The sequence below is a fragment of the Sus scrofa genome, chromosome 13 (assembly GCF_054392235.1).
Source record: "Sus scrofa isolate SSC_HxYL_T2T_F1_AM1 chromosome 13, Sscrofa_HxYL_maternal_Yorkshire_Landrace_v2.0, whole genome shotgun sequence".
NCBI classification, from domain to species: Eukaryota; Metazoa; Chordata; class Mammalia; order Artiodactyla; family Suidae; genus Sus; species Sus scrofa.
The window spans coordinates 37676316-37702010 of NC_139395.1; the positions used below are offsets into that span (position 1 = coordinate 37676316).

At 47.9% G+C, this 25695-nt stretch overlaps 1 protein-coding gene across 23 annotated transcripts in view; it reads left to right on the plus strand.

Annotated features, from left to right (window-relative positions):
• DLEC1 (DLEC1 cilia and flagella associated protein) overlaps positions 1–25695 on the plus strand; it is an 82102-nt gene that overhangs the window by 53182 nt on the left and 3225 nt on the right. For 12 of the 23 annotated variants that reach the window (XM_084987725.1, XM_084987727.1, XM_084987729.1 and 9 more), the window contains 13 exons: positions 2436–2575; positions 13906–14059; positions 14640–14750; positions 15858–15988; positions 16496–16687; positions 17610–17680; positions 18602–18753; positions 21295–21413; positions 21869–21939; positions 24870–25075; positions 25160–25267; positions 25337–25462; positions 25567–25661. In XM_084987725.1, coding sequence (XP_084843851.1) covers positions 2436–2575; positions 13906–14059; positions 14640–14750; positions 15858–15988; positions 16496–16687; positions 17610–17680; positions 18602–18753; positions 21295–21413; positions 21869–21939; positions 24870–25075; positions 25160–25267; positions 25337–25462; positions 25567–25661 — 1676 coding nt within the window. Of the gene's footprint in view, positions 1–2435; positions 2576–13905; positions 14060–14639; positions 14751–15857; positions 15989–16495; positions 16697–17058; positions 17272–17609; positions 17681–18601; positions 18754–21294; positions 21414–21868; positions 21940–24869; positions 25076–25159; positions 25463–25566; positions 25662–25695 lie in introns of those variants that run through there. The other 11 variants (XM_084987723.1, XM_084987726.1, XM_084987728.1 and 8 more) reach the window with 3 other exon arrangements.

Genomic DNA, 25695 nt, shown 5'->3' on the forward strand with positions numbered 1-25695 from the left:
TTTTCCTTTCTATTCCCAAACCATGCTTTTTTTTTTTTTTTTCTGAGGGCCACACCTGTGGCACATGGAAGTTCCCAGGCTAGGGGTTGAATCGAGCTGCAGCAACACCAGATTCTGAGCCTCTTCTGTGACCTATACCACAGGTCACAGCAATGCCGGATCCTTAACCCACTGAGCAAGGCCAGGGATCAAACCCATGTCATCATGGATACTAGTTGAGTTCTTAACCCGCTGAGCCACAATGGGAACTCCCCAAAGCCATGCTTTACCTGAAAGCCTCACTTCTCCGCTGGGCACTCTGACACTTAGAAGTGATGACAGTGCATCACATGACCACCACCATTGCTGAGTGGCCTGTTGCAAGGTTTGGGGTTAGCACTGTCTCTCCCAGGACTCCCTGGTCTCCCTGCTTGGATCTTGGAGCCCCAGAGGCTGGGATTGGGACTGGGGGCAGATGGAATCAGTACTTTTAGGCAGAAATCTTTTCATCAAATGAAAGCTTCAACAGAAGCCCAAGATTTCAAATTATCACTGCTCCGGGACCCTGGAGGCCCCCTCATTAGGCATCTCTGCCCCATCCTGCCTCTCCTTACATCTGCTCCCCTGCCCTAGGACTTCCGAGCAATCCCTGGGATTTCCCAGAGCGCAGTTGGAGACTTACAGACCTCAGCCAACCTCCTCTTTTGATGGAAGAGAAACAGGAACAGCAGTTTCACCAGGGTCACACAGCTAATAGGTGGCAAAATCATATCAGAGCCCAGTTCTCAGAGGCCCTAATCTGTTTTTCCCTCACTGTGAAACATCACTACATTTTATAATTGAACTAATTGTCAGTTTCACATTCTGTTATGATTTATATCCTAACGGAGGCTGGCAACAATCCTGTCTCTACAGTCCTCTGTACTGTATCCTTTTGAACTTTCAAAAATAACATTAAGGCACAGTAGGTTGAGAATCCAACTGCAGCGGCTCAGGTTCAGTCCCCAGCCCAGTGCAGTGGATTAAGGATCCAGCATTGCTACAGCTGGATTTGGTCCCTCACCTGGGAACTTCCAGATGCCATGGGTGCAGCAATGATAGTCATAATAGTGGTGAGATTTGGGGTTTGTTAGATATGTTCAGGTCTAGGGACCCAGAAACCCAACCCCTTACCACAGCCACACCCCCGGGCTCCAAAGGTGACGGGTATGAGGAACAACAAGCAAAGAGGGAGTTCCTGTTGTGGCACAGCGGGAACAAATCTGACTAGGAACCTTGAGGTTGCAGGTTCGATCTCTGGCCTCGCTCAGCGGGTTAAGGATCCGGCGTTGCCCTGAGCTGTGGTGTAGGTTGAAGACACGGCTTGGATCCTGCATTGCTGTGGCTCTGACGTAGGCCATTGGCTACAGCTCTGATTGGACCCCTAGCCTGGGAACCTCTGTATTGCCATGGGCGTGGCCCTAAAAAAGAAAGAAAAAAAAGAAAGAAAGAAAGAACACAAAAAGCTCTTTCCTTACTAGCCAAGCTCAGGCCCAAACTCTCGCACCCAAGCCTTGGCAGGCCAGGCCAGAGCATGCCAGCTGCTTTTCCTCAGACTTAGGCCAGCTTATCTTCCCTCTAGTGCCAGGGCAGTGAAACCTCAAAAGCAAGAGAACACAGGGCCCGAGACAGCACCGCACGGGATCTGGGGTGGGAGGCGGGGGTGCACAGGGCAGGGGGTCCAGGTCTCCCTCCAGGCAGGTGCCTTGTGATCATTCATGGTCTTGGTTTCAAGGAAAGAGGAAACCAAAGAGGAGTAACATCTCTTCTTGTTGTGATCTTTCAGTGTCACACCAGTGACATCCTTGCTGGGCTGTGCGGCCCTTTTGGGGCCCTGGAGCCACACAGGCCAGTGCCCCTTGTCTCAGCTGGGGACAGGGAGCAGGGCATGGAGAGCCCTCCCCAGGTGCATGCTTCTCCCTGAAAAAATAGAATATTGAGTAGAGTTCCCTGTGCTATACAGTAGGTCCTTGTTGATTATCTATTTTATATCTATTTTATATACAGTAGTGTTATCTTTTAATCCCAACCTCCTAATTTATTCCCACCACCACCTTTTCCCTTTGGTAAGCATGTTTGTTTTCAAAGGCTTTGAGTCTGTTTCTTTTTCGTAAATAAATTCATTTGCATCATTTGTAATAGTGCACATGTAAGTGATATCAAATGCTAGTTGTCTTTCTCCCTCTGACTCCCTTCACTTAGGATGATAATCTCTAGGTCCCACCTCCTTTTCTTGGAGACTCAGTACTCGTCCTCTCCATCCTGAGTTCTTGCTTCCCCCACCCACTTACCTTGTCCAGCATTTCAGTAGTTCTCTAAAGAGCAGGGGCAGCGTGGGGTCAACCCTGGTTGGTCACGGCTACCTGCAGTTCCAAGTGTCCCATCTCCTCATCCTTCCCACTGACTTCCCCCATCAGGCGTCTCCTTTTGACATCGAGCCCTCCAGTGGCCAAGTTCAGCCGCTGGGCGAGTGCAGAGTGAACATCACCTTGGAAGCCCGGCGTTGCCAGCGTCTGCAGACTGTCCTAGAGCTGGAGGTGGTAAATGGAGCCTGGAGGTAAGGGGGTGTGAGGGCGTCATTATAACACCCTCTATGCATATTCATGGCATATTTATTTAGCTTATGTGAAATTACATACTTGTTTATAGACATTTCTGAATGTAAAGGTATTTATGTGTTCTATAAAAATTTAAAGGTATTTATATGTGTTCTATAAAAATTGGAAATGATGGAAAAAAATTAAGATGATCCATCATCCATTATCTGGAGATCACCCACTGGTAATATTATGGGATATATCCTTCTAGTGTATACATGCTAAAGCAATGTATATTAATGCAACTGCTTTGGGCAACACGTTATTGCTACCTAGTACAGGTAACAATACCCTCGACCTAGTATTAATTTTTCTAAATTACTCCCAGAGAAAATTACATATGTTCAGCGGGAGCCTTGTGCTCCTAATGGAAGGCTCATAGCTGGAGTGTTCATGACAGTGATAAACTGGCAGACAACCAGCAGAACGGTTACAAAATAATTGTGCCTGATATTTCCTTTTATTGATGTCATTCATGTGTCACACTGCCTCAGCTTCGGTGTACAGCATACTGACCTGATTCATTTATAGGTTGCAACGTGATTGCCATTGCAGCCTCAGCCAACACCTCCCTCACCTAATTATCATTTCCTTTTTGTGGTGGGAATAACCTTTCCACCAACTTTGATGTCTGTAAAACAGTATTGCTGTCCATGATCCTCATACTGCATATTAGATCTCTAGGACCTGTTCACCTACTGGCTGCAAGTTTATACCCTTACCAGCATCTTTTTCATTCCCCCACCCCTAGCCCCTGGTAACCACCATTATACTCTTTGTTTGGCGTTTTTAGATTCTACATATAAGTGATAGTATACGCTATTTGTCTTTGTCTGACAACTCACTTAGCATAATGTCCTCAAGGTCCATCCCTGTTGTTGCAAATGGCAGAAGGTCCTTCTTTTTCATGGTTGAATGGTATTCCAATCTATGCAAATGTCACATCTTCTTTAGCCATTCATCTATCGACAAACACTTAGATTGCTTCCATACCTTGCCTGTTGTGAATAATGCTGCAATAAACATAAGAGTACAGGTATCTCTTTGATACCCTGTTTTCATTTCCTTTGGATATATTCTCTGAAGTGGAATTGTTGGGTCAGGTGGTAGTTCTATTTTTAATATTTTGATGAATCTTCATACTTTTTCTTCTGTGGCTGAACTAGTTTCCCTTCCTGCCAGTGGTGTACAAGTGTTCCCTTTCCTCCACATCCTCCCCAACACTTGTTATCCTTTGTCTTCCTGAAGATAGCCTTTCTAACAGGTGTGAGGTGATATCTCATTGTCATTTTGATTTGCATTTCCCTAATGATTAGTGATGCTGAGCATTGCTTCATGTACCTGTTGGCCATTTAGATGTCTTCTCTCGAAAAATGTCTAGTTCCTCTGCCCGTTTTGTAATCTGATTGGTTTTTTGCTGTTGAGTTATATGCATTCTTTTTATATTTTTTATATTAACCCCTTATCAGATATATGGGGTTATTGACTGAAAAAAATGCACATACTAAACATTGAGAATTAATTATGTTTTAGAGTTCCTATTGTGGCTTAGCAGAAACGAATCCTACTAGTATCCATGAGGATGCAGTTTTGATCCCTGGCCCCACTCAGTGGGTTAAGGATCGGGTGTGTCCATGAGCTGTGGTGTAGGTTGCAGACATTGCTTGGATCTGGCCTCACTGTGGCGGTGGTGCAGACCGGCAACTGCAGCTTCGATTTGACCCCTAGCCTGGGAACTTCCATACGCCACAGGTGTGGCCCTAAAAAAAACAAAAACTAAATGTTTTATTTGAGGACCTCACTGAAGACTGTAGCCCTAGAATGCAGCCTCTTAGTAGCTCTGAGGGACTGTTCCAAAGAGGTAAGGGAGAAGCAAGGATGTAAAGGAGTTTTTGCTGGAAAAATATCCAATGTATAGTGGAACATCAAAAGATTACTGCTAATCACAAAAAAAGACATCTCAAGTTAATGCTTTTAGTATTCTTCTGTGTATGGGAAGATGGAAAATCTGGGCTTATTGAAGTCATTCCTTTGGTATACATCTTAACCACCTAGGGCTAGTATCCTCTTTTTCTACATACTAAATTCCCCTTAGGGTGACTGCTGGGACAGGTGCAGTGGTTGATGGCTTGATGATTGAAATATTCTTTGTTTACTGAAACGGCAGGCAACATTCTTTGTCCACTGCGTGCAAATACTTTGTCTCATTTGATAGGTTGCCTTTTCCATTTATTCATTGTTTCTCTTGCTGTTCAGAAGCTTTTTAATTTAACATAGTACCACTCTTTATTTTTTTTTTTCTTCTCCTTTTCTTTTATCTTTTTTTGGCCTCTCTGGTAGCATTTGGAAGTTCCCAGGCCAGGGATCTAACCCACACCATAACATCGACCCAAGCCGCTGTGGTGACAATGGTGGATCCTTAACCCACTGCATCACAAGAGAACTCCCCACTTGATAATTTTTGCTCTTGTTGTTTTTTACGCTTTGGGTGTCAAATCCAGAAAAGCATCACCAAGACCCCAAGACCAATGTCCAAGATCTACTTCTCTGTTTTCTTCTAACGGTTTTATGGTATTAGGTCATTGATCCATTTCAAGTTAATTTTTGTGAATGGTAAAAGATAGGGGTTCAATTTTGTTTTTCTATAAGTGGTTATCCAGTTTTTTTAACACTATTTGTTGAAGAGACTGTCCTTTCCCCATTGGGTGTTTTTGGATCTCTTGGCAAATATTAATTGACTATATATGTGGCTTTTTTTTTTTTTTTTCCTTTTTAGGGTCACACCTGAGGCATATGGAAGTTCCCAGGCTAGGGGTCAAATCTGAGGTGTAGCTGCCAGCCTACACTACAGCCATAGCAATGCAAGGATCCAAGCCTCGTCCGTGACCTACACCACAGCTCACGGCAATGCTGGATCCCCAACCCACTGAGCAAGGCCAGCGGTCAAACCCATATCGCCAAGGATACTAGCTGGATTCATTTCCACTGTACCAGAATGGGAACTCCATGGCATTTTTAAATGAGTGAATACCATTTTATTCTGAGAGGAAAACAGTGGAGGTTTGAAAGCCCCCTCCCTTCTTGCCTTCCTTTCTTATGGAAAATTTCTTACATATATAAAAATAGTATAGTGTAACGAGCCCCTGTGTATCCATCATCTGCTTTCAATAATTATCAAATCATTGCAAATATTGTTTCATCCATATGTCCTATCCACTTCTACCCACCTCTTGTTTTGGCAGTCATGTTTTTGTTTTTTTTTTTTTTCTTAAAAGGAGAAAAAGATAGTTTTATTGCTTTGCCAGGCGAAGAGGGCTAATGCCTTAATGACTGTGCCCTTGGCAATCATGTTTTTAAATGTCAAGCATTTGTGTTTGTGGATTGTTCCTTTTCTATAGTCAGTCTTTATCACATCTTAGGGATGCAACAGCTTCTCAGATCACCCCAAGGAAACAAATTTTTATTTGCTCAGATTTTGGATTGGAATCCTTCTTCAATTTTGGGTGTTTCTTCTACTTCCGAGAACCCTACTTCCGAGAACAGGCTGCCCTTTCCTGTTTGGGGGGAGGAAGTTGATTAGCATAAAGAGCTGGTAGTGTCAGGGTCCTGGGTGTGAGGTGGTGGGGGCGTGGAGGGCAGTCCTCTTCGCAGGACGGAAGCAAGTATAGGTACAGCTTCCTGAATTCCATGAAAGGAAGGGGCCTTTGAGGGAAACAGCCCAAAACAAACAGTAGAGGAAACCCACTCTAGCCAGCAACCTGGATCAGTCCATTACTTCCTTCCCAAATAGGACCTTTGGGGTTGTTTTCCATCCGGGACAGTAGAGAGGCCCAGTGTTACTGCAGAATCTGCCTGGACCTCTCTCCAGGGCCACGACCACATTCTTCAGTTAGGGGTGGGGGTGAATCCTGCTGTAGGATTTACCAGTCTTTTGTGTGATGCTGGAGCTCATCTGGCTGAACTGTCCAGCTAATCCCCCAGCACTCCTTTGGTTGACTCCCCAGCCCTTCACCCCAGCCTACCTGCCCTCTGAGGCCTCATTCCATCATCAAGGAACCTCTTAGGCCCTTCTCCAGGGTCTTAAGTAGTAGTTTTGTTTTCCTCTGTTTCATGAGTTAACTGATTAGATCCTGTCTTTTAATTTTTTCTCACTGAGGTAGTATTTACTTTTTTTTTTATTTTATTTTATTTTTTTTCATGTTTGGCTGCCCTGCAGCATATGTTCCCCAGCCAGGGATCAGATCCGAGCCACAGTCGAAACCTAAGCCACAGCTGCAGTAGCATGGAATCCTTAACCCACTGTGCCCGGCCAAAAATCAAACCTGTGTCCCAACATTCCCAAGATGCCACAGATCCCTTTGCGGCACAGTGGGAGCTCCTATATTTATTTATTTAAAAAATTTCACAAATAGTGCATGATGTTAATATAAGGTATTTACCATAATAATGATAGACAAAGCAAAGACAATAGTTGCCAGTCCTGACCCCTCTCCATCCTTCTCCACCCCACTCTCCTGTTTCTTTACTTCAGCAACACTTGTTACCATCTGTCCTTTAATGGTTCTCATCCTGCTGTGTGTGAAGTGATGATTCACTGAGGATTTTATTCAAATCTTCCTAATGTTTGCCCTCTTTCATGTGCTGTTGGCCATTTGTATATCCTCTGTGGAGGACTATCTTTTGAATTCTTTTCCCATTAAAAAAATAGAATTTATTGTCTTTTTATTATTGAGGTATAGGTGTTTTTTTATGTATTCTGCATACGCGTCTCTTATTAAGTATAAGATTTTCAAATATCTGCTCCCATTCTGAGGATTGTCTTTTTACTTTCTTTCTTTCTTTTTTTTTCTTTCTTTTTTTTTTTTTTTTGTCTTTTTGCTATTTCTTTGGGCTGCTCCCGCGGCATATGGAGGTTCCCAGGCTAGGGGTCGAATCGGAGCTGGAGCCACCGGCCTACGCCAGAGCCACAGCAACGCCGGATCCGAGCCGCGTCTGCAACCTACACCACAGCTCCCGGCAACCCCAGATCGTTAACCCACTGAGCAAGGGCAGGGATCGAACCCGCAACCTCATGGTTCCTAGTCAGATTCATTAACCACTGCGCCACGACGGGAACTCCTCTTTCTTTCTTTTTGACATATCCATGGCATGTGGAAGTTTCTGGGCCAAGGATGGAGTCCTTGCTACATCAGTGACCCGAGCCACTGCAGAGACAACGCCAGATCCTTAACCCACACCACACCAGCACCACAAGGAAACTTGCAAGTCTTTTTTTTTTTTGTCTTTTTTTTGTCTTTCTGTCTTTTTAGGGCTGCACTCACAGCATATGGAGGTTCCCAGCTAGGGGTCAGATCAGAGCCATAGCTTCCAGCCTACACCACAGCCACAGCAATAGCAATGCCAGTTCTGAGCTATATCTGCGACCTATACCACAGCTCATAGCAGCGCTAGATCCTTAATCCACCGAACAAGGCCAAGGATAAACCCAGATCCTCATGATACTAGTCCGGCTCATTAACCACTGAGCCACAATGGGAACTCCCCAAGTCTTTAATTTTTTTAATTTTTTTTTAAATTTTTTATTACTCAAATGAATTTATCACATCTGTAGTTGAATAATGATCATCACAATCCAATTTCACAGGATTTCCATTCCACAGCCCAGGCACATCCCCCCACCCCCCAAACTGTCTCCTCCAGAGACCATAAGTTTTTCCATGTCTGTGAGTCAGCATCTTTTCTGCAAAGTTCAGTCTGTCCTTTTTTCAGATTCCACATGTCAGTGAAAGCATTGGATGTTGGTGTCTCATTGTATGGCTGACTTCACTTAGCATGATAATTTCTAGGTCCATCCATGTTGCAAAAAAAGCTGGTATTTCATTCTTTTTAATGGCTGAGTAATATTCCATTGTGTATATGTACCACATCTTCTGGATCCACTCCTCTGTCGATGGACATTTAGGTTGTTTCCATGTCTTGGCTATTGTAAATAGTGCTGCAATGAACATCGGAGTACATGTGTCTTTATGAGTCGTGGTTTTCTCTGGGTAGATGCCCAGGAGTGGGATTGCTGGATCAAATGGGAGTTCTATGTTTAGTTTTCTGAGGAATCTCCATATTGCTTTCCACAGTGGTTGCACCAATTTACAATCCCACCAACAGTGTACTAGTGTTCCTTTTTCTCCACGCCCTCTCCAGCACTTATTGTTTGTAGACTTTTGGATGATGGCCATTCTGGCTGGTGTAAGGTGGTACCTCAGAGTGGTTTTGATTTGCATTTCTCTAATAATGAGTGATGTTGAACATCTTTTCATGTGTTTCTTGGCCATCTGTATGTCTTCTTTGGAGAATTGTCTGTTTAGATCTTCTGCCCATTTTTTGATAGCCTTGTTTGTTTTTTTGGTATGGAGCTGTAGAAGTTGTTTATAAATTTTGGAGATTAATCCCTTGTCAGTCAATTCACTTGCAAAGATTTTCTCCCCTTCTGTGGATTGTCTTTTTGTGCTGTTTAGGGTTTCCTTTGCTGTGCAGAAACTTTTAAATTTAATTAAGTCCCATTTGTTTATTTTTGTTTTTGTTGTCAATACTCCGATAGGTGGATCTGAGAAGATGTTGCTGTCGTTTATGTCAGTGTTTGGCCTGTGTTTTCCTCTAGGATTTTTATAGTGTCTGATCTTATATCTAGGTCTTTAATCCATTTGGAGTTTATTTTTGTGTATGGTGTTAGGGAGTGTTCTAATTTCATTCTTTTCCATGTGGCTGTCCAGTTTTCCCAGCACCACTTATTGAATGAGCTGTCCTTTTTACATTGTATATCCTTGCCTCCTTTGTCATAGATTGGTTGGCTGTAGGTGTGTGGGTTTAATTCTGGGCTTTCTATCCTGTTCCACTGATCTATATTTCTGTCTTTGTGCCAGTACCATGCAGTTTTGATGACTGTTGCTTTGTAGTGTAGTCTGAAATCCAGGAGCCTGATTCCTCCAGCTCCATTTTTCTTTTCCCCCAAGTCTTTTTTATACAGCCTTACTGAACTCATTACTTGTAATTGTTTTCTAAATAGAAGATCATGCATGTTATCTGCATTTAGAGATAATTTTACATCTTCTTTTCCAATCTGGATGCCTTTCTTTTCTTTTTCCTGCCTAATGGACCTAATAACATGTCAGTACAATGTTGAATAAAAGTGGCAGGAGTAGACATCCTTACCTTGTTCCTGATCTTGAAAACATTGTCTTTCACTTTTAACTATGATATGAGCTATAGGCTTTTTGTAGGTATCCTTTATCGTTGAGACAATTCCCTTCTGTTCCTAGTTTGCTGCTTGTTTTTCTCATGAAAGGGTGTTAGATTTTGTTGAATGTTTTTTCTGCATCTTTTGAAATGATAAAGTCATTTTTGTCCTTTTTTGTACTAATGTGGTATTTTACACTGATTTTTGGATATTGACTCCAAAAATTTTTTTCTTCTTTAACTTTTTGTTTATTTAGGAGTATCTTAATTTACAAATATATTTGTCCTCCAGATTTCTTTCTATTGCTGATTTCTAATTTGATCTCTTGTTGTTGGAGAACATACTTGTATAATTTCAGTCTTTTTAAACTTGAGGCTTGTTGTATAAGCTATCTTATGGTCTAGTCCAGAAAATGTTCTATGTGCATGTAAGAAAAATGTAGGCAGAGCCTCCTCGCCTGCCCACTTCCATCCTTCACAAGCATCCTATCTTTAAAAATCTATTACTTGTCTATTAAAAAAAAAAGGAAGAAAATAGGAAGTTCTCATCTTGGCGCAGCAGAAACGAATCTGACTAGGAACCGTGAGGTTGAAGGTTCAATCCCTGGCCTCTCTTGGTGGGTTAAGGATCCAGTGTTGCTGTGAGCTGTGGTGTAGGTCGCAGACACAGCTCAGACCTGGCATTGCTGTGGCTGTGGCATAGGCCAGCAGTTACAACTCTGATTCAACTCCTAGCCTGGGAACCTCCATATGCCTGGGAACCTCCATATGCCTCGGGTGAGGCCATAAAAAGACAAAGAGACAAAAAAAGAAGGAAGGAAGGAAGGAAGGAAAAGAAAGAAAGAAAGAAAGGAAAGAAAAGAAAGAGGAAGAAAGAAAGAAAGAGAAATGTGTATTCTGCTATTGTTGCATAGAGTGTTATGTATATGTTAGATCTGGTTGATTTATAATATTGGGGTTTTGTTTTTTGTTTTTTGTCTTTTTGCCTTTTCTAGGGCTGCTCCCGCGGCATATGGAGGTTCCCAGGCTAGGGGTCCAATCGGAGCTGTAGCCGCCAGCCTACACCAGAGCCACAGCAACATGGGATCCAAGCCTCATCTGCAACCTAAACCACAGCTCACGGCAACTCTGGTTCCTTAACCCACTGAGCAAAGGCAGGGATTGAACCCGCAACCTCATGGTTCCTAGTCGGATTCATTAACCACTGCGCCACGACGGGAACTCTGACCTATAACATTGTTTAAGTCTTCTGTTTCTCTGTTTATCTTCTGCTTATTTATTCTGTCCATTGTGTAAAATGAGATATTGAAATCTCTAATAGTTATTTTTGAATTATTAGTTTCTCCCTTCAATTCTGTTGTCTTTTGCTTCATGTATTTTGGGGCTCTGATATTAGATATCTGTGTATTTAAAATTATAACATCTTTCTGATGGATTGACCTTTCTGTAATTATAAAATACCCTTCTTTGTGTCTAGTAACAGTTTTTGTTTTAAAGTCTCTTTCACCTCACATTAAAATAGTTACTGTAGCTCTTCTTTGGGTACTGTTTGCATGGTGTATATTTTTCCATCCTTTTACTTTCAACTTACTTGTATCTTTGAATCTAGGTGTCTCTTGTAGACAGTATACAGTAGGATCATTTTTTTTAAAAAATGCATTTTGCCTATTTGTGTATTTTGATTGGCTTTTTAATCTATGACATATCTCAGTCTGTTTCTGTGGCTAGAAAAAGATAGAATGATAACTACAGTTAAACTTCATTTTCAAATATATTTTATGGCATTTTTTGGGGACAAATCTTTTCTTACTTGATACTCCTTTTTTTTTTTTTTTTTTTTTTTTTTTTGGTCTTCTTAGGGCCACACCCAAGGCTATGGAAGTTCCCAGGCTAGGGGTCATAACTACAGCTGCCAGCTTACACCACAGCCACAGCAACACCAGATCCCCAACCCACTGAGCGAGGCCAGGGATTGAACCCACATTGTCATGGATACTAGTTGGTTTCATTTCTACTCACCACAGTGGGAACTCCTTACCTGATATTCTTGAAGATTCCCATGCTGGCCAAAATGGTAATGGTTCATTGGTCTTTTGGAAAAAATCCTTTAATGTTGAACAAAGTGAACAACACCTAGATATTTATGGCCAAAAAAAAAAAAAAAATGGTGGAGGTGGGTAGTTAAAAAAAAAAAAGGACAATATAAAACATCCTTGTGTTGGAACTGTCCTGTATCTTGACTGTGGCGGTGTCATGAGTATCTACACGTGATAAAATTGTGTGGAAGTAAATACATACATGCAAACGGGTGCCTATAAACCTGATGGGGTCTGAATAAGGTTGCTAAATTGTATCCATGTTGACGTCCTGCTTGTAATATTGTGCTATAGTTAGTTATGCAAGATGTTACCGCTGAGAAATTGGGTGAGGAGTATACCTGATTCCTCTGCATTTTTTTTTTTTGTTACAGCTGCGTGTAAACCTACAGTTATTTCAAATTAGTTATTAGTTATCAGTTATTAAAAATTAAGGAGTTTGCAGAGTTCTCTTGTGGCACATCAGGTTAAGGAACTGGTGTTGACACTGAAGCAGCTGTGATGCAGTTTTAGTCCTTGGCCTGCGAATTTTTGTGTGCCTTGGGTGCAGCCAAAAAAACAAAAAATTTTTAAAAAGTGCATATTATTTCCATTCCTTATATAAGAAAAAAAACCCTCAGACTTATTTGGGTCTATTTCTAGGTTTTCTACATTATTTCATTGATCTATTGTGTACATCCCTCCACTCATAGCATATTGTCTTGATTGCTGTAGCCGTGTAGTAAGTCTTAACATCCAGTAGAATGATTTCCAACTTTTTTCTTCTTTTTAAAAATGTTTTAGTCTTTGCCCTTTGTCTTTCTGTATACATTTTATAATAGGCTTGTCCATATCTAGCAAAAGTCCTTGCTGAGAATTTTGATGAGAATTGTTGTATTAAGCTTAAATGATCAATCTGGGGAGAATTGACATCTATGCTGAGTCTTCTAATCCATGACCGTGATTGATGACTCTCCATTTGTTTTTGTCTTCTTTTTTTTTTTTTCTTTTCTGGGCCACACTTGTGGCATATGGAGGTTTCAGGCTAGGGGTCTAATCGGAGCTGTAGCTACCAGGCTACACCACAGCCACAGCCACAGCCGCAGCAATGCCAGATCTGAGCTGTGTCTGCGACCTACACCACAGCTCACAGCAACACCAGATCCTTAACCCACTGAGCAAGGCCAGTGATTGAACCTACATCCTCATGGATGCTAATCGTGTTCATTAACCACTGAGCCACCGCAGGAACTCTGTCTCTCCATTTGTTGTCTTTGATTTCTTTCATCAGTGTTTTGTAGTTTTCAGCACACAAGTCCTACACATGTTTTACTATTTACCTAAGTGTTTCACTTTTGGAGCACTTATAAATGGCATTTATTTTTGACTTCTGTTTCCACACACTTCTTGTTAGCCTATTAAAATGTGATTGATTTTTCTATGTTCATTTTTACCCTCACTTTGCTGAATCACTCATTAGTAGCAAGATTTTTAAAAATACAAATTCCTTGGGATTGTCTATGTAGACCATCATGTCATCTGCATATAGGGACAGTTTTATTTTCCCTTTTCTTTTCTTTTTTTTAAATTAATCTATTTATTTATGTTAGTTTTGCCTGTGGAATGTGGAAGTTCCCAGGCCAGATGTCAAACCCATGCCACAGCAGCAATGAGAGCCACTGCAGTGACAGTGCTGGATCCTTAACCCACTGCACCAAAAGGGAACTCTGTTTCCTCTTTTCTTTTTGGGGGGGTTTGCTCCCAAGGCATACGGAGGTTGCCAGGCTAGGGGTCAAATCAGAACTGCAGCCACCAGCCTACACCAGAGCCACAGCAACTCTGGATCCTTAACCCACTGAGTAAAGGCCAGGGATCGAACCCACATCCTCATGGATCCTAGTTGGATTCGTTAACCGCTGAGCCACGAGGGGAACTCCTGTTTCCTCTTTACTGATGAGTATGCCTTTTATTTCCTTGTGTCCCAGCTACCTTCCTGTGTATGCTGAGGTGCAGGAGCCCTATGCGTATCTCCAGAGCAGCCAGGTGCAGGTCACCAACCTCTACCTGGGCATGCCTGCCAAGGCGACCATCACACTCATCAATGGCACGCTGCTGCCCACAAGGTTCCATTGGGGCAAGGTGAGGGGGCCCATGCTGAGGGAACCAGGGCTGCAGCCCTCAGAGGCCCTTGTGAAGGAGGAGGTGGGCCCTAGACACCTCCCAGAACAGATCCCCTCACAGCCTGGAACGCTGGGCTCTTGCAGGGCTCAGCACGCCTGGCCTGGCTTTGCATTGTCCGGCCTTCAGGAATTCCAGTTCCCTGCCAGAGAAGGAGTTTCTGGGCCACCAGCTAGGCCTCCCAGCCAGCGCAGGCCGTGACTGGTCCACGCAACTGTTAGGAGCCCAGCTGTGGCACCCCCCCAGGGTGAATGCCCTGTGTGCCTTGGGGATCAGAGGCAGCTGCTCCCTGTTCGCCTTGCCCTGTGCCTCCCAGGGCAGCCTGTTTAGTCCAGATGACCCTGGGCAGGTGTGAGGTTGAAGGGGGTAGGTGGGAAGAAGAGAAGGGACCTATCCCCCACCCTCGTGAGCACCCTGCCCTACTGATCTCACTGTGGCCCCCAGTCCACCAGCCTCCTCAGAGCATGTGGTGCTGAGCCCTTTCTCTGGGCCCTGGTCTGTCCGGGGAGCCTAGCATGTGACTCACCCATGTGTCTCCCAGCTCGTAGGGCTCCAAGCCAGCTTCTGCAGAGCCAAAGTCTCCCCCAGACATGGCATGCTGGGCCCCAGTGAGGAGTGCCAGCTCAGCCTGGAGTTGACCACTCACACCCAGGTGAGTGAGGTGGTAAGGGGCCCACGAGACCAGGCAGGCCCCCTGGCTGTATGCGTGTGTGCCACTGGGCAGTCTGCCTCAGACCCCTCTCCTGGGCTTTGTGAGTCCAGAAATCTCTTGCATTTGGGTCTAGGGGCCCCATTCCTGCTGGGCTTACTTTCTAGGGATACAGGGACAGGAAGCCTGGAGCAGGCCTGGATGTGCCCTGAAACCCTTTGGCACCAGCTTTGGCCCTTCCTGGGCCATTCTCTGTGGTGGGACAAGTGGGCTCCACTTCCCAACTGTCCCTAGATGCAGGGCAGAGCTGTTGCCCCTGCAGGCCCTATGTTGGACATCGCTCCTTGACGGCCACAGGAGGGCCATCAAACGGGGTGTACTCAGGACTTGGGTGGTGGCTGGCCACCCATTTGTGGTTCTTGAGGAAAAAGAAACTTCTTCCTCACAGGGACTAGCACACCTGGGTCCCACTTCTTCTCTGGCAAACATGGGGACAGTGGGCTTCCTTACACAGCTGAGCCTGAGCTCTCGGGTGACATGGGTGAGCCCAGACCCGCACAGAGCAGACATCACGCAGTAAGGGGCCAATTTCTGTGGTAGCAGCCCTATTCAAGTAAATGTGAAGCTTCTCCAGAGGTCTGCTCAGAGGGGTCTCCCCTCACGTGGGCTTGCCCAGATATCTGGGTCCAACAGGCTGTGTCTGTGGATGGTGGTTCACTGGAGGGACTGGGAGCCCTTCACAGAGATGACCTGGACAAGCCTTTGTGTTGAGCCCCTGCCCCAGAGCAAAGCGCCTGTATGCAGGAGACCACCCGAGGCTGCCCAGCTGAGGTGTAGTCCTGGGACTTACCTGTGTGATGGGTGTCTGATGGGCTCTCCTTTCTTTTCTTTTTTCTTTATTGTCTTTTTAGGGCCACACCTGCAGCATATAGAAGTTCCCAGCCTAGGGGATGAATGAGAGCTATAGCTGCTGGCCTACACCACAGCCACAGCAATGCCAGATCCTTAACCCTCTGAGCAAGGCCAGGGATTGAGCTTGCGTCCTCATAGATACTAGTCAGGTTCGTTACTGCCGAGCCACGTGGGAACTCCTGATGGGCTTTCTTACAGGAAGAGTTGAGGGATCTGGCCCTCCCTTGTAACGTGTCAGGCATGAAGGAGCCTCTGGTTCTGGGCATTTCTGGGAAACCCCAGGGACTACAAGTGGCCATCGCCATCTCCCCAGAGGACTCTGACAGCAGGTGAGCCCAGGGCCGAGGCCAGGGACTGAGGGCTGAGGCAGCATTCAAAGGACCAGCATGGCTGTGATACCTGCCTCCTCCCAGCTGATTCCTACAGCCAGGAAAATGCTACAGTGTTGTCATGGAAACTCACAAAGTGTGGCATTGGGCCCCCTCCACACCATCCTCACCCTCTGTGTGGTCTTTGTGCACACACTTGGAGACATGGTGACCAGGCAGGTTGAGGATGGCAGGGGACAGGGCTGGGTATATCTTGGGCTTGCCCCCCAGGCCTAGCACCTGGGAGACAGGCCAGTCTGCCCCTGGCCAGGGAGGGTCGGTGGGCTTGGAGCCTCTCTGGGCATCATGGGTGGGCACAGAGGGTACATCAATGGGGTGGCAGCTTGACAAGGAGGAGTTGGAGGGTGGAGCCTGGCTTCTGGGCAGCTCTGGCATCCCTAACCTGAGGCAGCTCCCTGAGCAGGGCCGAGAGTGGCTTGTAACCTGGTGCCCATGGGCATGGGGCAGTGTTCCCAGCAGAGAGCTGTGGCCAGGCCACCCGGAGAGGCTGCACCTGGACTTTGGCTCGACAGTGCCGTTGAGGACCCGCGTGACTCGCCAGCTCATCCTGACCAATTGCTCCCCGATACAGACCCCTTTCACCCTCAAGTTTGAGTACTTCGGGAGCCCCGGAATCAGCCTGAGCCAAAAACCCAGGCTGTACGTCCAGTATCCAACTTCAGAGGCTGTTTCTGGGGAGGTCGTGGCCAGGGCTGCCCTTTTGGGCCTCTGTGTGGCTCAGGGGGCAGGAGGCGGGTGGGCATGGGGTGTGGGAAGAGGGTTTACACAGGTGGATATGGGGAAACACAGAGAGGAGAGGGCCCTGCTGCCTGAGCGGGCCTGTGGGAAAGGCTGGCCTTGTGGCCCCTTCTCAGCCTGGGCTACTGAGGCGGGGGGCGTCTGATCAACCAGGCAGTGTTGGGGAAGAGCTACTGTAGCTGGGGAACTGGACAGAGATGTGGCAGTGAGGCAGGGTGCAAAGCTGTAACTTGAAATCAGCCGCTGTGAAAGTACTTACACTCCAGAAACAGGCACTTTATCAGCACCTGCTGCAGATGCCTCACCACCAAAAATCCTAAGACGGGGCGCCCAAATTCAAAACCAGTGACAGCCAGTGCTGGTAGGCACCACAAACACTTCCTAAGCCATTAACCGGCCTGCTGCTGGAAGTTAGTACATGCTCAGTGCTGCACAGGTGTCAGCAGGAAAGCCTGGAAGTGGCTTGTTGCAGAAGGCTGAGCAATGGACGGGGAGGCTGGGCTGGGTTTGTAACCAGGGGTCACCAGGGCACAGGGCCTGGGGATCTGGGGTCCCTGCTCTATAACTCCCTTGAGTGGGTGGGAAGGCAGCCCCTGGGGCTGGTGGGTGACCTGCATCTGGGATGCTATGAGTGGGAGGGGGACAGTGGGAGCAGAGACCGCAGGCAGAAGTAAAGAAGAGGACTGACCAGCTCTCCCCTGGGAAGAGCAGGCAGGTCCCCCTTCCTCCTCTGGGTACCTGGTGGATGCTAGTTGCCAGGGGAGGCAACTCAGGTCTGGGGAAGGGCCAGGGTGATGCTGTTTCTGTGTCCTGTCTTGTCAAGCCCCGACATGCCTCCTGCCCTGCTGAGGACGGCTCGGATGCGTGAGCTCTTGGCCAAGCGTGAGCAGCTGGGTAAGAGCCCCAGGGCTGGCAGTGAGCAGGCTTTCCTTTGACCTTCCTGGGTTGTGGGCCAGCTGCCACTTTGAGGAGACCCTGACCAGAGAGCACTTCTCTGTGTCTTTTCTAGCCAAGTCTCTGATATGGCCATGACACTTCCCCTGACCATGCTCCCTCTTTTAAACGAGGCCATCTCCTAGCTAGTGCAAATGTGGCTTGTGCCCAAAGCCTGGCTTTGATTTGGGATGGGCAGTGGCTCAAAAGGGAGGGCTCGAAATTCCTACTGTGGCACAATAGGATTGGCAGCATCTCTGCAGCACCAGGACGCAGGTTTGATCCCCAGCCTGAACAGTGGGTTAAAAGAGAAAGGATCTGGGAGTTCCCATTGTGGTGCAGCAGAAATGAATTCGACTGGGAACCATGAGGTTCCGGGTTCGATCCCTGGCCTTGCTCAGTGGGTTAAGGATCTGGCGTTGCTGTGAGCTGTGGTGTAGGTCGTAGACGCTTCTTGGATCTGGCATTGCTGTGGCTGTGGCGTAGGCCGGCGGCTACAGCTCTGATTAGACCCCTAGCCTGGGAACCTCTATATGTGGCAGGTGTGGCCCTGAAAAGACAAAAAAAAAAAAAGATAAAGGATCTGGTGTTGCCATAGCTGCAGCATAGGTCACAACTGTGGCTCAGATCTGATCCCTGGCCAGGGAACTCCAGAAAAGACAAAAAGGAAGAAAAAAGGGAGGGTTCCCACTGGGACCCTGCCTTATGGAAGCTGAGAGAGGCTGGACCCTGGACACTAGGTGTCCAGAAGGAGGATATCTTCAACCAGATCAAGGAGAAGCTGTGGGTGGCTTATCTGGTTCAGCGCTTTGCTAACACTTGAGGGTTTGGACCTCACTCCTGCCCTGGGTTCCTGAGTCCCCATTCCTGGTTCTCCCCCAGAGTTTATGGAAAGCATGTTGTCTCATGGGAAAGGCGCTTCCTTCTTTCCCCACCTCTCCCAGGGCGTGCTGGGGGCCCATCAGCAGCTCAGCATCGACATCACAGCCTGTGCGAACATGTGGGGCGAATACTGGGACAACCTCATCTGCACGGTAAGGGCACACAGGCAGGTGACCGCCTGGGAGCTCAGGGTCCCCCACCCAGGGCTGCACCTTCAAGTTCACTCTCCCCCACCTCCTGGCCCTCAGCCTCCCAGATCTCACCAAGTGGAAAGATGATTCCCCCTGAACTCAGGATGGGCCTTTGCATCTATAGCAACCACTGGGATTCCTGCAGGTGGGATCCTGCGAGCAGGAGATGTGCCCACACATTTCCCCATGAGGTCCTCTGAGGCTGAGGCCACACTGAGGGCAGAGGAGTTCGATGAGCTGCCTGCCCGGACCAAGAACCGGCGTGGGCAACAAGTGTGGAGAGAAAGTGCAGTCTGGCCTAGGCCTTAATGCAACCGTTCATTCCCCATCAGCCCCTTCATGTGCTCACTCCTTTAGTATGACCTGAGTGCCTCTGCGTGGGTTCCTGTGTGGTTCGTCCCCTGGATTGTGGATGGTACAGGGATGGATAAGACAACAGATGGTGCCACTGGGGACTGCCTCTTTTAGTGTGGAGGGATGAAATGTGTACAAAGTCCTGTGCTGTTTAGTTCTTGCACAAATTTTCATGAACTATTTAGTAAATTGGACAGTTTAGTTGTGGTAGACATTTGCTTTAAATTGTGCTGTGCCCTTTGACAAAGGCAGAGTTTGCTGGTGGCCTAGCAGTTAATGGATCCAGCATTGTCACTGCTGTGGCTTGAGTCACCGCTCTGGAACTTCCACATTTTGCAGATAGAGCCAAAATTTAAAAACAAACAAACAAACAAACGAAAAACACCAGAGTTTCTTTCATGGCTCAGCAGTTAATGACCCTGACTAGGATCCATGAGGATGCGGGTTTGATCCCTGGCCCTGCTCATGGGTTAAGGATCTGGTGTTGCTGTGAGCTGTGGTGTAGGTTGCAGACGCAGGTTGGATCCTGCGTCGCTGTGGCTATGATGTAGGCTGGAAGCTGCAGCTCCAATTTGACCCCTAGCCTGGGAACCTCTATATGCCTTGGGTATGGCCCTAAAAAACAAAAACAGTAAAACAAAACAACAAAAACCCAAAGCATTTATAACTAACAATAATGGGGGGAAGGTGGGCAGAAGCATCCCAACCAGGCAAAGTCTCAAGTAGGCAGTTGAAAAATGACAAATAGAGATGGCCAGTGAACATGAAAAATTTACCACCATCTCTGGTAATTAAAAAAGAATTAAAGTCATACCTGAGATTAGCAAGGTATAAAAGTTGCTGGAGCATTATAAATCAACAATAATTTAAAAAATTTTTAAAAAGCTGCTAGTGAGGGTGCAGGGGAGGAGTCCTCACGCACACAGCCAGGTGGGCTGGGAAACATGTGCCACCCTCCAGAGGCACTTGTGCAGTGTGCTGGGACATACGTTTAAAGTCACCCCAAGGAAAGAAGTGGATATGTGACAAATACCTTTGTACCAGACTTGCTTTTCTTTTCTTTTTTTTTTTTTTTTTTTTTTTTTTTTTTTTTTCATGGCTGCACCCATGGCATATGGAAGTTCCTGGGCAAGGGATTGAATCCAAGCCAGAGCTGCAACCTACATGCAGCTGCGGCAATGTGGGATCCTTAAACCCACTGCGCTGGGCTTGGGATCAAACCTGTGCCTCTGCAGCCACCTGAGCCAATGCAGTCATATTCTTAACTCACTGCACCACAGTGGGCATCCCAGGCTTCCTCTTCTTCTCAGCATTGTTTATAATAGAAGGGGGGAAAAGGAAACAAATGAAACATCCATATCCATCAGGAGAAGATTGGATTAAAACATTAGGCTACGTCCATACAACAGGATTTTGCACAGCTTGTTAAATGACACTGAAAGCCTTCATTAGTAAAATTATCATATGTTCTTAAAAGAGGAAATTATCCAAACTAGAGCCTGCCCAGAATGCTCCTCATTTATATCTGTGTTCTACATACACAAGTCTGTCTAGACAGTTGTACACTAAAGTGTTCACAGTGAGTCAGGCTGGGGGTGATGTAGGATTATAGGTATCATATTCTATTTTAAATGTTGAAAAAATTTCTTGCTTTTGGAGCTCCCTGGTGGTTCAGTGGGTTAAGGACCTGGCATTGTCACTGCTGTGGCTTGGGTTGCTGCTATGGCATAGGTTTGATTCCTGGACCAGGAACTTTCATAGGCTGTAGGTGCAGCCAAAAAAAAAAAAAAAAGATTGGTTTTTATTATCAGGGAAGAATGAGAAAGTTATTTCCATTTAAAAGATAAATTGAATCAAAAGGGCCATAAGATGCCCAAGACCATTGGGCTGGGAGACCTGTGGAGTCCTGGCGCTGGGCGGAAAGGCAGGGCAGCAAACCTGCAGCTGAGAAGCCAGGTAGCCCCAGGCCCTTAGGGGGTCCAGGGTGAGCATCAGACAGCAGGAAGTGAGTCCTCACCCAGCTGGGACCAGGCTGTGGAGACCCTGGGCTGGCTGAGGCAGGAAGGCCTTGTGCAGAGGGGATGGGGAGCCAAGGGATACGGTGGCAGCCAGTGACAGGAGTGACCAGGAATTGGTATGTGTTTGCAGGCAGGAGATTTGCCGCCAGCTGTCATCCCGGTGCACATGGCGGTGGTGGGCTGCCCCATCAGCTCCCAGAGGCCCACCTTCTACACTGCTGACTACTTCCAGAAGGAGCCTGTCATCAGGTACCGTCCCTCTCCCCTGTGCCTCCTCCAACCCTTGAAAGGCTCTAGGCTACCCATGCTGACTTGTTGCTGTCCAACTGGCCATTTGATGCCACCTAGCATGAAAGCCCCAGACCAGGGCTACCCTGGAGGACAGAGCCCTCAGGAGGCATGGCTGCGATCTGCACATCTCGAAGGGCTTTGATGGGACAAAAGTCACGAGCTGTCAGTATCGCCCGGGGTCTGGGCCAGACACAGGGCCCCTCACCCCCACTGAACTGGGATCTGTGTGCTTGGTCAGTGTTATTGTTGAGTTGGCCCAGGGCTTACCTGGGCCTTGAGCATCCCTGGGTCACAGTCCACCAGGCACTGCATGCAGAGGGCCTCCAGCCCTGGGTCTCAGTGACTCCAGGGTGAAGGCAGACCACAGTGGGACTGCCTCCCTGTGAGGTGTGTGCCCTGGTCTCTGCTTCCAGGTTCGGCACCCAGATGTCTGGAGGAGACACAGTCACCCGGGCCCTTCGCCTGAATAATTCCAGCCCCTGTGGTAAGACGCTCACCAGGGAAACTGGGACTCACGGTTGTGCCATGTAGCGGGCGGGCTGGAGGGAAAATGGGGCTGGGGGAAGCTGATGGCCCGGGACTGGGACCCAGGAATCCAGTTGGCCTGTGGGTACTGAGGGAGGTCCCTGAGCACCAAGGTAGGGAGTGACCAAGCCCATTGGGGGTTGTCAGAGCCACTTCTACCCTGAAGGACAGGACTTGCCCTTGTCTATAGGACCTGGGGTCTCCCACTGTCCATGGGCCACAGACACCCTCGTCTGGCCCACTTTGCATAGGGACAGACATTTGTAGGGTCACCTTTTCTCATCCCTTGAGCCAGCAGCCCCAGGTTCCTGCAAGGAGCTGGGGATAAAGAGGCAACAGGACAGCAGGGGCTGTGCCGAGAGGCTACATCCTGATGGGTGGCATAGACATGACCGTGGCCTGCTTACTGGCACATTGAGTACATTTGAGTATATCTGCAGAGTGGCCAGAGTGCTGGGGGACTGTATGGAGGGCGTTCAAGGCCAAAGCCAGGAGGAAGGCGACCCAACTGGACCCAAGGGAGCGTATGAGCCACAGGACGAGTTAAGGCCAGCTCAGAACCAGAGTCTCAGGGGAGGATTCAAAGTACCTTGAGGCTGGGCTACTGCACACCGACTGAACTGAGTCTCTAGAGGCAGCACCTAAGCAATATGGTTTTTAAGCTCCTTGGGGGATCCGAGGGAACGTGCTGTGAATAGAAGGGAATGGCCACTCTGTGACCTTGCTTATCTTTGTCCACTGGATGGGGAAAGTGTGTCCTGGAGTCAACCACTGAAATCATATCACACTCTCCTGGCATTTCTAGTAGTTTTGCTTTATGTTTTGTTTTTTTTTTTTTTTTTTTTTTTTGGCTTTTTGCTATTTCTTGGGCCGCTCCCGCGGCATATGGAGGTTCCCAGGCTAGGGGTTGAATCGGAGCTGCAGCCACCAGCCTACGCCAGAGCCACAGCAACGCAGGATCCCAGCCGCGTCTGCAACCTACACCACAGCTCACAGCAACGCCGGATCGTTAACCCACTGAGCAAGGGCAGGGACCGAACCCGCAACCTCATGGTTCCTAGTAGGATTCGTTAACCACTGCGCCACGACGGGAACTCCTGCTTTATGTTTTAATTTCTATATTGTTAGATGCATTTTGAGAACAAAATCTTCACTAAATGATGCCTTTTATCACTCTGAAATATTCCTCTTTGGCCCCATTAAGTGCTTAAAATCTACCTTGCACTACGGTAACATTGTTCCTCAGGTTGCCTGTCGCATTTGCCCCTCACCATTTGTGACTTTGATGTGTGTTTCTTTGTAAGCAACAGAGAATGGTGTGTTTTGTTTGTCTTTTGTCTTCTTAGGACCGCATATGCAGCATATGGAGGTTCCCTGGCTGGGGCTCAAATCAGAGCTGTAGCCACTGGCCTACACCACAGCCACAGCAACACTGGATCTGGGATCTGAGCTGAGTCTATGACCTACACCACAACTCAATGCCAGATCCTTAACCCACTGAGTGAGGCCAGGGATCGAACCCACATCCTCATGGATACTAGTTGGGTTTGTCATTGCTGAGCCACAATGGGAACTCCCAGAGAACTGTGCTTTTTAAAATCTCAATCTATGTATTTTTATTCTGTGATTTATTTTACTTTGTATTTTTTCTACTTTCATTTTGCTTTTTGTGACTTGATTCTATTTTCCCTTTGTCTGAGATTTCTCTCCTACTTTGCTTTCCATCCCTGGTTACCTTCTCTTCCTCTTGCACATTTCTCTCTCTTTACCTGTGAGACCCTCTGAACCTTAGGTTATGGGGGTCATCGGTGGCCATGATGAGAGTGATTTGATGGGTACAAAAGGCAGATGTTGTGTAATAACCCCAGGAACTACTAGATCAGAGACCTTGGGGGTGTGTTCACCAGGCATTCCCAAGGGGCAAGCCATGACTCACGTGTGAGCTGGGGTTGGGTGAAAGCCCATGGGGGGAGGCACTGATGGACCACTTGTCCTACACGTTGCTGTGGGGAAGAGAGGTAGTACTGGACAGGTGGTCTGGCAGAGGGATGCTTGTTCAAGAAACCTCTGACTTTGCTTAAGTGCCGTTGGAAAACAGCTGGGAAAGATGGGAGATAGGTCACACCTGGCCCCTGAGAAACAGGATAGATGCAGGAGGTGAGTGGGATAGATGCAGACAGATGTGGGGGCTCAGGATAGGACTTCAGGAGCTTCTGGGAGGTGAGATGGGGCTACCCACTGAGGGTCAGAGAAGGCCAGGGAGAGGGCAAGTGTCAGGATGCAGGTTGGCAGAGCTAAATTAACTGAGGGACAGAGTGGGTACACCGTTTAGGTCGGGGACAGATTTACGAGGGTGGCAAGTGGTTCAGAACGTGGGGGACTTTCTTACAAGGGCTCAGAGGTCAGTTCAGTTCCCACAGGGTTAGGTTTTGCCCAGTGGGTAGAAGGATGGTGGCAAAGAGAGAAGAGAATCCTGGCAAGGCAAAGTTGACACAGCAGCCCCCAGGGACTGGCCTGGCCAGGGAAGGCGGTGAAAGCAGATGGGAGCTGATGGATGGAGGGGGAAAAAGTAGGGAACACAGGTTGGAGGGCCCAGGGGAGCCAGCAAATTGGCCAGAAGGGAAGGAGGCTGTGGGGAGAGGACAGGGAGCCTGGTACATCTGGACGTGAAACCTGGCCTTGTGATCCAGGGCAAGGGGTGAGGGGGCTGATGGCATAAGCCTGTAGATTTTTTTAAAACAAGAACTGCCTAGTGGTGGCATTAGAGAGGAGGTGCAGCCCCCTCAACTAGTGCTGGAGAACAGGCAGCCTCTGGGGGCCTGCAGGGAGGTGGGGGCCCAGGGAAGAGTTGTCTCCGCTTCCTTATCTCTCCCCCGACATCTGCCCCAGACATCCGCCTGGACTGGGAGACCTACATTCCAGAAGACAGGGAGGACTGGCTGGTGGAGCTGCTGGTTTTCTATGGGCCGCCCTTCCCACCACGGGACCAAGCTGGGAATGACCTCTTGTGCCCTGAGACCCCTGAGAGCAGCAGCTCCTTTGGATCTCCATGTCCCTCCAATGTGTCTGAGTCCAGCCACGAAGCTGCCCAGTTTGTGAGCAGGGGTGGGGGGTGCTGGGTGCAGGGCTGTGGCCAGTGAGCCTTGGGCCTGCGTGAGCCTGGGACTCCTTAACGACAGGCTGAGGGCAGCTCCAGTGCCAGTGCCTCCAAGATCATCTCAGTGGTCCTGCAGGAGCACGAGGGGGTGCCCTCTGCCCACCTGTTCTCCATCAGCCCCAAGCAGGTGGTGAGTCGGGGTGGGGCTGGTGGGGGCCAGGAGGCATGGACAGTTCTGAGGCCACTGTGTCTGGACCAGGTGGTCCCTGCAGGGGGCAGCAGCACCATCCACATCTCCTTCACACCTGTGGTCCTCGGCCCCGCTGTCCTGCACAAGGTGGAGTGTATTGGCTATGCCCTGGGCTTCATGAGCTTGGATGACGAGGTGAGCCCTCCTGGCTTGGGAGGGGCCACGCTGCTGCCTCTCTGCTGGGTAGCCCGTTGCCCACTCAGCTCAGGGATGCCGGTAATCAGGCTTGGGTTCTGTAGATGGAGAGGGAACTTCCGGGGAGGAGGCGCCGCCTGCAGGACTTCGCAGTGGGACCCATGAGGCTGGATCTGCACAGCTATGTGAGGCCTGCGCAGTGAGTAGGATGGGCTGCCTGGCCTCCGTCCAGC